This window comes from Rattus norvegicus, chromosome 5, assembly GCF_021556685.1.
Source record: "Rattus norvegicus strain SHRSP/BbbUtx chromosome 5, alternate assembly SHRSP_T2T, whole genome shotgun sequence".
NCBI lineage: Eukaryota > Metazoa > Chordata > Mammalia > Rodentia > Muridae > Rattus > Rattus norvegicus.
Window position 1 is genome coordinate 81,731,435 of NC_141538.1, and position 13,584 is coordinate 81,745,018.

Consider the following 13,584-nt stretch of genomic DNA (forward strand, 5'->3'; position numbering starts at 1 on the left):
TTCCTCCCTCCCTTCCATACTTTCTTTTCTTTTTCCTGGTCACTTAGTTGCTTCAGGTTAAAGGGAAAATCCAGTCCCTGCTACTCCCCTTTGACTAGAAGCAGAAGTCTACACTGTTCTTTAGGTTTGGAACTCACTGACATGCACAACTACGGCAAACCGAGTGCTCCTTAGCAGACGAGGAAAAGGGGTGCTTCTCCTTCCACCTCAAGTACGAGGATAGAGCAGTTTGAGGGCGCTATGCTTTCTTCCTGGCTCTTACCAGAACTTTGACCCCAAGATAGCTGCTTCACCCTCCTTTGTCGGCGCAGGCTTGGTGTCTTTCATGGTGAGCCTCTACCTCTCTGCTCACACTTGACGTCATCACTTTGGGGGGGGGTTAAGTGTAGCTCAGTTTCTGCTTAGATGCTGTCTTGTGCATTTAGGTCACCAAAAGCTTCTCCACTGAGACAAATGGATGTTCCACTGCCTTGACAGCACCCAGCATTGCGCTGCTGTGGACAGCACTGCCCTAAAGACGCGCTGTCCCACTTTGAAGATGAAGTGTAGACACACACTTAAAAACCAGGTCCTTCATTTCAAGGGTGAGCAAAACACCACTTAGCCAGTCATTCCGTCTGGTTAAATTTAGAACGAGAGAGGGAGGAAAGAAAGAGTTCAGAATATTCTCTGACATCGAGGCTGGGGTATTTTTCCTTTCAGAATGACTCGGGCACATTTTCACTCATGTGGACTTGTTGCCACTCAGCAGTATATTTTGGGACGGAAGGTCAACAATGACTGCCTTGTTGCTAAATCCTTTGGGCCCCTCTCAGTTATTAACCTACTTGACCTCTCAACGGCATTTGATGTGGACAGTTCTCTTCGGCACCTTCCCTGGCTTTTCTTCTCTTTCTGTTTCTGCCCCTCAGTCGGTGCCTTGCATGGTTAGGCCATGAACCTTCCTCTCATATGGAATATTGTCTTCAGGAGTTTTTAAAATCCATGCCTGTGGCTTTCCTGGGAATTCCTAAACTAACATCACCGGCCTAAGCATTTCTTCTGAGCACCCACCCAGAACGTCCAGGTGCTCACCTGCCACCTTCACATTGATCCTACAGAGCTAATCCACCCTTAGCTGTCTCCTCGAGGCTAGTTCTATGTCACCTCGGCATAGAGTCATCTGAAAGGGGGGGGGACCTCAAAACTGAGCAAATGCTTCCATAAGATTGTGTAGGGCATTTTCCTTAACTACAGATTGATGAACCATGACCCAACCCACTGTGGTGCGGCCACCCCTGGACTGATGGTCCTGGGTTCTATGAGAGAGCATGCCGAGCAAACCGTGGGGAGCAGGCAGGTAAGCAGCACCCCTCCATGGCCTCTGTGTCAGCTCCTACTCTGTCGTGCCCTGACTTCTGTCAATGATGAGCAGTGATGTGGAAGCAGAAGTCAGACAAACCCTTTCCTCCCCAAGATGCTTTGCTCACGGTGTTTATCACAGCAAGAGGAACCCTAGCTAGGATAATCTCATGAAAGGACACTCCCCTTGGTCCAGTTCTCATCACCAGGCACTACATCTCTGCAAAGGCGTCCCCTGCACATTTTGTTCCCGAAGCCAGAATTCCTTGCGTTCAATCTTCCTTTTGGTCAGCAAGCCCTGCCAATGATATCCCTGCCGTTCTTTTGGGAGCACTGCTGTGTTGATCTGGCAAAGACCTCCTCAGAGCGCTGTTTCCATCCCTTGTGCCATCTCCTCTGAGGGCTCCCCTCGGCCAACTCTACCCACAAAGACCTGTACACAGGTGAATGAAAGCTGTGTCCTATGCAAATCTTTCGGTGACTACCCTGTGCTCTTAGCATCTAAAGCTCATACCTACCCTTTTTGTTCTGTTTCATGGAGCTGGAGCTCAAACTAGGGCTGCATGTACGCTAGGCAAGTGCTCTACCACTGTGTATACCTCAGCCTCTGTGTTCCTGAGGTAAAGGGTGAGGTCCCATACAATCAGTTTAACCTGAGCTATGTCGCCCCTCCCTCCCACTCTAAACTCCTTCCTGTGCATCAGAATCTGTGCTACATCTGCTATCTTGTGGCCTTTATACGATTTGTTCCTTTTGCCTGTAACCCCTTCTATCACCGCCATTGCTCAACTCGATCACCCTCCATATCACTTCCTTTGGGAGTTCTTCTCTGATTGTTTTTAATCAACTCCATCTGCCAAGAGTAAATGAAGTATTATTCTTCCCTCACTCTTGTTTTCTATGTGTTACACTCATCTGATCTCCTATAAACTCTATATTCCCAGTGTCCAGTGTAAGACTCAATCCTATTGATGAGTGACACTGGTTGCTTTAAGAAATTGTTTGCTTGTTTTGTTGTTCTTGTCTGGGGTTTTTTGTTTGTTTGTTTTGTTTTTCAAGACAAAGGTCTTCGTCAGGGTTTCTATCCCTGCACAAACATCATGACCAAGCAAGTTGGGAAGGAAAGGGTTTATTCAGTTTACACATTCACATTGCTGTTCATCAACAAAAAAGTCAGGACTGGAACTCAAGCAGGTCAGGAAGCAGGAGCTGATGCAGAGGCCATGGAGGGACATTATTTACTTGCTTACTCCCCCTGGCTTGCTCAGCTTGCTCTCTTATAGAATCCAAGACTACCAGCCCAGGGATGGCACCATCCACAATGGGCTGGGTCCTCCCCCCTTGATCACTAGTTGAGAAAACTCCTTACAGCTGGGTCTCATGGAGGCATTTCCTCAAGGGAGGCTCCTTTCTGTGTGATAACTCCAGCTTGTGTCAAGTTGACACACAAAACCAGCCAGTACAACAAGGTTTCTTTGTGCAGCTCTGACTATCCTGGAACTCGATCTATAGACCATGCAAGCCTTGAACTCAGAGATCCACCTCCTGTCTCTCTGAGTGTTGGGATTAGAGGCATATGCCACCATGCCCAGCTTTTTTTTTTTTAAAGATACATTTTCTCTGTGTAGGTCAGGCTGCCCTCCAACTTGCAGCCTTAAAGGTGGATGCTACCACACCCAACTGCTGCATTGAAAAATTGTTTGTTTGTTGAGACAGTCTTCTGTAGCCCAGGCTGGCCTTGAACTTACTATATAGCAGAGGATAACTTTGAATTCCTAATCTTTCTGCTTCTACCTCCTTGAATTGAGTTTTTACTATGCTAGCAGCTATGGAGGTTGCAGACCTACTAGTCTATTCTGGTTGAGCAATAGAGGCTAATGTGAAAGACGGCTTTAAAAAAGATCTATTTATTTATTATATGTAAGTACACTGTAGCGTGTCTTCAGACACACCAGAACAGGGCACTGGATCCCATTACAGATGGTTGTGAGCCACCATGTGGTTGACTGGGAATTGAACTCAGGACCTCTGGAAGAGCAGCCCATGCTCTTAATCGCTGAGCCATCTCTTAAGTCTGAAACATAGTTTTAAAAGTGTTCTCTTGCTGGAAGCTGCCTCTTTCTTTTTTGTTTACTGGCTTAGCGACCAGATTCAGGTGACAGCCCTGTCCATTAGTTGCTTCATATGTCAATATAAACAACCGGGCTTCCTAAAGGCAAATAGGATCAGATGACTTCATTATTGTTAACCTAATATTTTATGTCTTAGTTATATTTCTTATAAAATGATAATGCATACTTGTTGGTGCACTTGTTTCATTTCTCTTTATGGGCTTGCATGTTTTTGTTGTTAATGTTTACCATGCATTTCACAAATATTTTTTAACTTTTCCCCCTTTTTATTCAGGATTAAGCGGGGGGCTACATACACTAGGCAAGTGCTCTGTTATATTGCTGGTCCTTAACTCGTTTTTCAGTTAGACACCTTGGTACCTTTTTCAGTGACAATAGAAAAACATTTTCTTGCTTGAGACAGCCTGTTATACCACGTAGTCCCAGGCTGGCCTCACACTTGTGGTTCCCCTGCCTCAGTCTCTTGGGTGCTGGTGATCCCAGGCTTGTACCATCATGCCCAGAAATGCTACTTGTTTCCCTTTATTCTTAGCCAACCATTTGCAAATGTGCCATCCATTCTTAGTTCACCTGTCACATGCAGGCTGGCAGTAGCAGATCTGGCTCCGTAGGCTGTAGTTTGCCAAGCCCTGAGAAATACACTCATTAAGTTCAAACCATCTTTGCATTTCTGGAATAAATACCACTTGACCACGAGTAAACTGTGGGCTTTGGCTTTTGCATTTACATATTTGTAAGTCAGGCTGGTTTGTGCAGAGATTTCAAACTAGCAGCATGACGTGGATGTATTGTTTTATTGGGCCTATAGCCTAGTTAAATAAATTGTCAAAAAATTTTTTTAAAACGGGAAGTAGTACATTAAAATGAACTTACTTTCTAAGGAATGTGTCAACACCGGGAGCACTTTTGGCCCAGTTTTACTGCCTTTTGTAGATTTTTCTCTATGGGGTGTTTTCTATTTCATTGATCTCTGTCTTCATTTTACTCTTTAGGTTTATCTTATGTATATAGGTGTTTTCACTGCATGCACGTAAATGTACCATGCTTTCGTCTTGTGCTTATAGAGGTCGGGAGAGAACATCAGCTCCCTTGAGACTGGAGTTAGAGCCTGTTATGAGTCACTACGTAGGTGGCCAGAGCCTTTGGATGAGCAGCCAGTGCTCTTAACCACTGAGCCAGCTCCCTGAGGCTCCTGCCCTGACTTTTATCTTTACCTTGGTCTGGTTGGCAGCCTTCTGTTGCTAAGATTCTGTTTATCTCTTAGCAATGACAAATCTTCCAGTTCTCTCTCTCTCTCTCTCTCTCTCTCTCTCTCTCTCTCTCTCTCTCTCCCTTCCTCCTCCTCCATCCCCTTCTTATTTTGGTTCTGAAACAGTCTAAAATACATCGGAATCTTCTGTTTCTTGAAGGTCTTATAGAATGGGCCTCCAAAATGATTCATGCTTTCTAGAATTTTGCAAATAGAAGTTTGCTCTCCTTTCTTATATTCTTTCTGGCTGATGACCTAATAAACATTGCCAACCTGAGTGTGAACAGAACACCTGTCAGATCTGTAGGTAGACAGATGTCTCCCCGTGTTCTGTCTTTTTTTTTTAAAGTCAAAGTTTATTCACATAAAGTTTAATTAGTCAAGTTAATGAAAATATTAAAAATTTTGAGTTAGTTATGGCATCAGAAATGTAACTTTTGTTTCAAATAATAGAGTATTTGGTATTTCTGTCAAGATGCTATGCTGCTGTGAGAGCAATTGCATCACAGCACTCATCAGGATCACGGTCCATGAACTTCTTGCAAACTCCTATGGCATCCTCTAACAATGTCTCATCACTAGTTTTCCCATGGTTAATTGGAAATGGTTTCCGTCCATCTAATTCATAGAGATGCCCATCTACATGAACTAGCGCAATAAAATGAAGATCTACTTTTTCATCTATACTTGGTGCCTCAGTCTGACTTTCTTGTGCACTGGTTTCATGAGTAACTCGAATGGCGTCCTAGTTCTTCAGGTATCTGGCTGTTTCTTCAGGGATCATTGACACAGACTCCTCCGGGAACTTTTTCAATGTTGACCCTGACTCAAAGTGCATCTTGTCCTTGTTGTTCGCCATGGCACGGATTAGTCCAGTGGTTCCACAGGCGTTGCTGATGGTGAAATACACTGATGATGTAACATCTTGTCCTTGAGATTTCGTTTTCGCTTCCTCTTCTGTTCTGAAGACTTCACACTTCTCTGTAGTAGGGAAGAGGAGTAACACTGCACACACTCGTCTCGGGACCATGCTGAGAAGTTCAGGTTCCAGCCCGTACACATCCACAAACTGCCAATTAGGATGCAGGCCTAGTTGCTTGAGAAACTGGTTGATGACCTCAGGGTTGGTCTCCAGCGGCAGCCAGTGCTAACTCTCCGTGACTGCTCAGCCGGCCGTGCTCCAGCTCTGCTTGGACAGCCACCATGCCACCACTGCCGCCACCCCCAGTGTTCTGTCTTAAGCTCCACCCATTTCCCCCAGACGTTTGAACTTATAAATTGATACAAAAAGGTTGAGGCTATGCTGGGGGCTAGAGAAATGGTTCTCTAGCTTGTTGCTGTTGCGGAAGATCTGGGTTCCGTGAACCATAAGTAGCTCCAGCTCTAGGGAAGTGGTTCTCAACCTGTGGATTGAGATCCCTTTGGGGGTCAAAGGACCCTCTCACAGGGGTCACCTAAGACACCTACTATTGGGAAGCACAGAGATTTATGTTACATTATGATTCATAACAGTAGGGAAAGCACATTTATAAAGTAGTCATGTAATCGTTTTGTGGTCAGGGGTATATGAGAGAGTGTATTAAAGGGTTGCAGCATTAGGAAGGTCGGGAACCAGTACTCTATGGGATCCAATGCCTTCTTCCGGCTTCTGTGGGCATGAGGCATACAAATGGTGCGCATACATACATGCAGGCAAAAATGCATCCACATGAAATAAATCTTTTAAAAAATGTTTCACTGCTTTTTGCTTTTAAAGAGATAGGGTGTCATGCCCAGGCTGGCTTTGAAATGGCTATGCAGCTAGGGCTACTCTTGAACTTGTAATCTTCCTTCCATCTTCCAGATGATCATCACGGTACCCAGCTCCTATGGTGCTGAGGGCAGAGTGCGTCGGTTGTGCATACCAGGCAGATGCCCTACTGACTGAGCGCTTCCCTGGACTAATACTTTATTTCTAGTAATTAAGAAGTTACCTTCATATCTTAGCTGTCTTTTTTTCTTTCCTTATTTATTCATAGTTTTGCAGGGGTTTCTGTGTATTGGTCTTCTCAGAAACCAAACCTTGGCTTTATTGTCTGAGTCTGTTTTTTTCTTTGAATTTTATCTGTCACTTGCTCTGCACCTGACTTAGACTTACCCTTCTATTTTTTTATAGTGACTCTACTTCGTTGTTTTCTAAATAAAGTATTTTTCTTAGACTTTTGATTCTAATCCATTGTCCTGTTCCTGGCATGGCACTATTGAAATACTCTTTTACATTTAGTGTCTTTTTCTATCACTGTGGTTAACATACTCTGATAAAGTCATGTTAGAGGAGAAAGGTTTCTCTCACTCAGAGTTCTGGTCATAGTCCCTCACTGCAGGGATTGGGGGTGGAGGACTCAGAGTGGAGGGAGACTGTGGGTCACATGGCTTCCACAGTCAAAAAGCAGAGAGCAAGGGTCACTGGTGCTTGGTCCTTCTTATCATCTGCTCCAGGCCTGACCAGCAAAACAGTGTGGCTCACTCTCAGGGTGAGTGTCCCTACCTCTGTTGTCTCAACCAAGGAAACCCCTTTACACCGTATCTCACCAAGACTCCTGTTCCAGCTGGTTCCAAACCTGGCCAAGTTTATAACTAAAACTAACCATCATGGTAGACCAAGCATTTATTATTATTATTATTATTATTATTATTATTATTATCATTATTACTTAAATATTTTGGTTATTAGGCAAGAAGATATGGTACTCGGTGTTAGTTAATGAGAGAATGTCCCCAAATTAATCTTTGTTTTTATTTTTTTAAAGATTTATTTATTTATTTTATGTAATGAGTACACGGTTGCTGTCTTCAGACACACCAGAAGAGGGCATTGAATCCCATTACAGATAAGGTTGTGAGCCACCATGTGGTTGCTGGGAATTGAACTCAGGACCTCTGGAAGAGCAGTCAGTGCTCTTAACCTCTGAGCCATCTCTCCAAATGAATGTTTTTAGCCCCTCCTTTCTAAACTGAACCCTTTCTGATTCCTACAAAGCCAGGCTATAATCAATCTGTTCCTTTTAATATGCCATTTGTAAGTGGTATAGTGAAGTGAGTTTTGCATACATATGTATGATGGTATATATGTGTGCTCTTGTGCATCTGGAGCATGTATAGTGTGTGTGTGTGCGTGTATGCTCACACGTGTATCACACATATGGAGCAGGCATGTTTATATGAGATACGTGTGGTGCATTTTGCATAGCTCTTACTGGGACTGAACACTCCTTGCAGGGGGCATATCTGATGTCTGCTCTGCTCCTGCAGGTCTTCAGCACTTTGGAACTCTGTCCCTTGCTTACATCCACTGTTTGAAGCTAGAGCCGTCCATTTTCTCTAGCTGGATGGAGTGGCCACATCAGGATACTTCCTTGTCCAGAAAAGATGCCTGCACCCAGACTTACCCACCTAGGAGGAGAATCAGGCATGCCCAATTGCAGGATGCAGGTAAATCCACCTGCCAGTGGGTTGGGGCTCGGAGGCTGGGCTGCTCCTGCTAAGGGAAGTGTTCATGGCTCAGGGGGATGTGGCGGAGGGCAAGGCAGGGCTTCACAAAATACCAGGATCCAAATATTCCTGGACTTGATGGTATGTGGCTGTCTCATTTGCATCAGATCTTGTATTAGTTAACCTCAGGTGTAGACTCCTCCAGTTTCTGCTCCCCTTTCCTCACCCCACCTCCCTCTCATGGCCAGCTGAACACATGATATCCAATCTCTTGTCCTTATAAAGGCAGGTCTGCTGCCCATCCCTGCTTCTGGCCATGGGGCATGTGTGGAGGCCATGGAAGAACAAACGGTTACGGTAATGGTCTTTGGGGCAGATAGGCTGGAGTTTAAATTTCAGCTCTGCCTGCTTCTAGCTCTGCAAATCTTGGGTAAGTTGTCTTCCCTGTCTGATTTCTTCCTGGCAAGTTGTAGCTAATAGTCTTTAAGACTGACTGCGAAGCCTAAACGACATGTGTGAATTGCTCAGCTGGGCTCCTGGCACTTTATATACATTTTCGTATCCCCTCCCCACCCCATCCCGTGTGGCTCACAGAACCACAAATATTCACTGGCATTGAAGTCAGGGGACCAGCAACAAACTCTAACACTTCCCATTTTTAGGTTTACATGAGACCAACAGCTTTCTTTCCCACAGTGGCAGTAAGATTTGCAGAGCAGATGTCTTGGTGTGAAGCCGCTCCCTCGAGGTGTCTCATGAATGTTTGCCGACAAATCCATGCAAGGATTGACCTTCCTCCTATCTGCCTTACTGAGCCAGGTTGGGGAGATTGAAAGGCCCTACCCTACCCTGCACTATGCCTGCAGATGGCGAGGCTTGCTCTTCTGTGTGATGGCGCCAGGCTGCAGATGGGAAGCCCCGAGGCTGTATGGAGCAAGCTGCTCCTCTCTGGATCTGTGCCAGACTGCTCTCAAGCAAAAGAAGGCTCAAGAGAGCAATCCAGGCTGCAGCCTGGTGCTGAGCGGTCTATGTGCAGTTTCATGTTCCCGGATCTCATGCCTTCATGGACCACTCTGGAGGGTGGACACTCCTTTGCTCTAGGTTGGTTTGGCGATTACAGGTCTGAGCTTCAAAGTCGGTCACAAACCTAACTAATTGCAGTTTGGGGGAGCTGGTCGAGCAGGCCAAGCTTCCTCAAGTGGGCAAGTCAGGCTGCGGGGCAATAGTGGGGTTGACATTTGCAGTTTGAAGCTAGGGTTCCTGCGGGATCACCAGGGGAAGGAGCCACCTCTGGTGGCAGTTCTCCCTGTTCCTGGAGCTCACGCCTCCCCGGATCTGGCCCGCGTCAGCCAAGTCAGGTGGAAATCTCCCCATTCAAACCAGCGCGGGCCAATCAGGGGCTGGCGCGCCCGGCCGTTCCAACGCGCGGAGCGGCCGGGCCCCGGATCCCGCCCGCCCGGGAGTCGCTGGCGAGGTGTGGAACGGCTGAGCCTGCTTCCTGGGTTACCTGCACCCACATAACCACCACCTGGGGACAGGTCCTCCTGACCTGGCCGCAACGGGGACGCCATGGAGCGCTCCCTGCACCGAGTCTCCCTCGGGAGCCGGCGCGCCCACCCGAACTTGTCCTTCTATCTCACCACCTTTGGTAAGTGTCTCTGGGCTGCCAATGGACTACTGCCTTGGAATTGGAGCCAGAAAGGCAAGCCCCCACTGTAACACGGAGGCTGCGAGCAGGTGCCCATTCCGTTCGGACACCTTCTCTGGCTCAGCAAGTCAATGGACACCACCTGCTGCCCGGCCGCTGCTGCCCGCTGCAGTTGGTTCTGCCTCACTTGGCTGGAATAATCATGCCCCAGTTCATCTTTCAGAGAGGCCTGCCTTGTAACCATGGAGCTCGCCATTAGCCAGCGCTCAGGTTAAATCAGGGTCTAGTTTACTCGAGACAGCTCAGTCACCTGTTTCCTTTGGCTCAGGGACTGGATGGAAGGATTAACCCAGGTTAACCTTTGGAGACTGTATCTAACTTTTCTCGTTGGATATCCACAGTCAGTGTGGATGGAGGCAGTCTTCTCCAAGACAGACCTTAGGAGAGCATGAAGGCTGAGGGGAACAGAAACGGGCAGCAGGCCTTATAAGCCCCAAAGTTGCAGACTCTCTGTCCCTCCAAATTCCAGCCAGCCAGCAGTTGTCCCAAAGGCCTGTGCAAACCTGGCCTTCCAAGGGACTATACTAAGGGTTGCACCCCTTCCTCAGAACACAGCTCTGCACAGCTCTTCTTCTTCTCCCTGTCTGGAGGGGCTTGTTTCTCTCCTCTGCTGAGTGAGAAGAGCTGAGGGTGAAGCCCGTGGTGGGCTTGACACCTGACTGTAAGTCTTCCCACCAACGCCGTTCTAACTTGTATACGGTTTCTTTATGAAGTTGGAGTGGTTATTGTGACAGAACCAGAGGTTTCCCAGCTTTCAAAGGCAGAGCACCCAGGAATGAGACCCTCAAGACGGGTTCTTGGCTTTCCTGCTCTCCAGCACAGCACAGTTGGCTCCTTGTAGCTTGAGCCACCCCTCAACCCCAGGAGCAGAGGGAGAAATGGGAACACAGTGGTTGATTCCTAGAGACAGGCAGCAGCTTGGGAGCCTCGACCTCACTGGTCCTGGTGCTGGACGATCAAAAAGAGAAATTCACTAGCCAACCCATTGGTTGAGCGCTCACTGGTGCATGACCTGTGTCCAGTGTGTCACCTGCATTGTTTCATTTAATGTTCCCAAACCCTACAAGCCAATCCTTTTCATTCCGGAGGGACACAGGGCTCTCCAAGACAAGGGAGATTTCCAGATGAGCAAGGGTCAGAGAACTGTCACCTTTCCCATGTCCTCATCCAAGAGTTTAAAAGCCATTTTAGTTTATATGTTCTTCTAGGAATCTTCAACTGTCCCTTTCTAGTCTTAACAAAGTCCGCATGGTTTTGTGTGCAGTTTTGTAAAACAACCCCTTCACTGCTGGTGTAATGTGAATGTTTCTTTGCATTTACTCTGATCTTTCATTCAACTAAACTCTCTTCTCAACTGGAGCAGGGGAGGGTCCGGCCCTTAGCAGGGTGTGGCTACTCCAGCCTGGGTATGGCTTCCTGTTGGGAAGATGGCTATCAAGGGCATCGGCTGTTTGACCTGTGACTGTCACCTGAGTGTGCAGAAGTCAGGCAGGAACTGGGGAAAAAGGAGAACCGCCTGTCCTTCTTAGGCAGCTTGTTCTTGTATCTTTGTTGACACTGATTTGAATGCTTGGAAAATGTTTCCCACGATAGTTCTGTTTCCAGAGGGGTTGTTTGCCATGGCGACCTTACTGTTGGTTGCTAATTGACGTGACTGGGCTTTGAGTGCTCTTTGCTTATGAGTCCGTGGTGATGCCTGTTAGTGGTTAGTAAACCAGACCCGGAGCATTTTGGGGCTTTTAGTTGTTGTGGTGATAATGGAGATTGAACCCAGGGCCCCAATGCTAGGCAGATGTTTTACTCCACTGGACCCCTAAAAACACACAGGTTCCCTCAATTCATTCCCAGAGAGTGTGACTTAATAACCATGCGCGGATCCTGAGACTCTGACCTTAAAGACCTCCTAGAGGTATTTGAACCTGATCCAGACTTGGAAGCTATGGCTTCCTGGTCAGTTTTTGCAGCCAGGTTAGGCACCATCTGATGCAGATATCTGTGCTAACTTTCTTAGTTCCTTGGCCTTTCCCCAACACTCCAGGTAGCCCCTTGGCTCCTTCAACAGTGGGCTTTCCCTGGGAGGAACCTGGCGACGATGCTGCAGACACTTAAAGGAGCTGGAGACATCTCAGGAAACACAAACAGAAAAACATATATTTCCACTAGAATTCCCTACAGGAAGAAAATCAATCTCTCTCTCTCTCTCTCTCTCTCTCTCTCTCTCTCTCTCTCTCTCTCTCTCATACACACACACACACACACACACACACACACACACACACACACACAGAGTAGGGGACATGAGCTTACCTAATGTTTCCCAAGAAAGGCAGGTCCAATTAGCATTCATTGGCTGCCTCATTGCCACTGAGATTTTGGCCACCTTCAAGGGAAGGTACATCCAAGCTGAGACCAGGAACTGGCTAGTCCTTCTTTAGAGTAATTTGGTGTAATTTGGAGAAGTGTTAGCAGGTGTTCGAGGGCTGTATCTTCCAGGGTCACTCCTCTTAATTTGATTAGGGTGATCTGGTAATTCTTTGGTAAAAGCCCTACAGAGATCTAACTCATTGTACACCATTCACTCATTGGAAATGTACAACTTTATGGCTTTGAGTGTGTTTACAGAGTTATGCAGCTATTACTATGATCAATTTTAGAGTATTTCCTTCACCCTAGAAATAAACACTGTACCTTTTAGCTTATTGTTTTTAATCCCTGACCCTCCATCCTTCCCAACCCCCACCAATCACTACTGAGTCATCTGCTTCAATACATATGCCTGGTCGAGGGGATTTTATGTAAATGGAAACCTGTGTGGGTTTCTGTAAATGTCTCTTTTTAACTGTGTTTTCCAGGAATGCTCATGTTGTAGCATATAGCAGTACTTCATTTAAAAATAGTTTTTATAGTGTGTGTGTTTGTGTGTGTGTGTGTTTGTGTGTGTGCGCGCGCGCACGCTTATGTGCCATAGCACAAGTGTGGAGGTCTGAGGACAACTGGTAAAAGTTTATTTCCTATTCCCATCATGGGCTTCTTGGGCATGGCACATGACCCCATAACACTGGGGAGGTGGGGGTATGACACAGAGGTAAGGAGATCACTGGGCCTTGCTGGCCACCAGCTTAGCCAAAAAAGAACCTCAATATGACTGGCATGGTCTACATACCTTTTACCACAACACTCAGGAGGGAGAGGCAGAGAGGCAGAGAGGCAGAGAGGCAGAGAGGCAGAGGCAGGCAGATCTCTGCGAATTTGAGGCCAGCCTGGTTTACGTGGCAAGTTCCAGAACATCCAGGACTATAGAGAGAGATCCTTTCTTCACAACACAACACAACCCAGAATCACAATAAATAATGTAAACTCCAAGTTCGGTGAGACTCTTGTCTCAAGGCGACAGGACAGGGAGCAATAAAAAGGGCACCTTAACGTCCTCCTTCAGCCTCTGCATGCACACACCCAGGTGCACACGTGTGTATATAGTGCACAGACACAGTCACAATAAGAGTTGGGTTTTTGTTTTGTTTTAAAGGAAGTGACCATTGAAATGCGGTTTTGTTTCTGGGCTTTTTGATTTGTTTCATAGTCTTCTACTTTGACACCATCCACACACCAAAATGCTTTGATTTGATTCTTCAGTGTTAGTTTGGCTGTTCTATGTCCATGGTACTTTTAGATGCATTTTAGGT

At 46.6% G+C, this 13,584-nt stretch overlaps 1 protein-coding gene and 1 pseudogene across 6 annotated transcripts in view; one reads left to right on the forward strand and one right to left on the reverse strand.

Moving 5' to 3' along the window:
• Rgs3 (regulator of G-protein signaling 3) overlaps positions 1–13,584 on the forward strand; it is a 139,669-nt gene that overhangs the window by 10,337 nt on the left and 115,748 nt on the right. For 2 of the 6 annotated variants that reach the window (XM_087550850.1, XM_087550857.1), the window contains exon 3: positions 8,014–8,193. In XM_087550850.1, the coding sequence (XP_087406976.1) occupies positions 8,091–8,193 (103 nt within the window). In that variant the 5' untranslated portion in view covers positions 8,014–8,090. 6 annotated transcript variants of the gene reach the window in all.
• Positions 5,201–6,091, reverse strand: Uchl3-ps2 (ubiquitin C-terminal hydrolase L3, pseudogene 2; annotated as a pseudogene).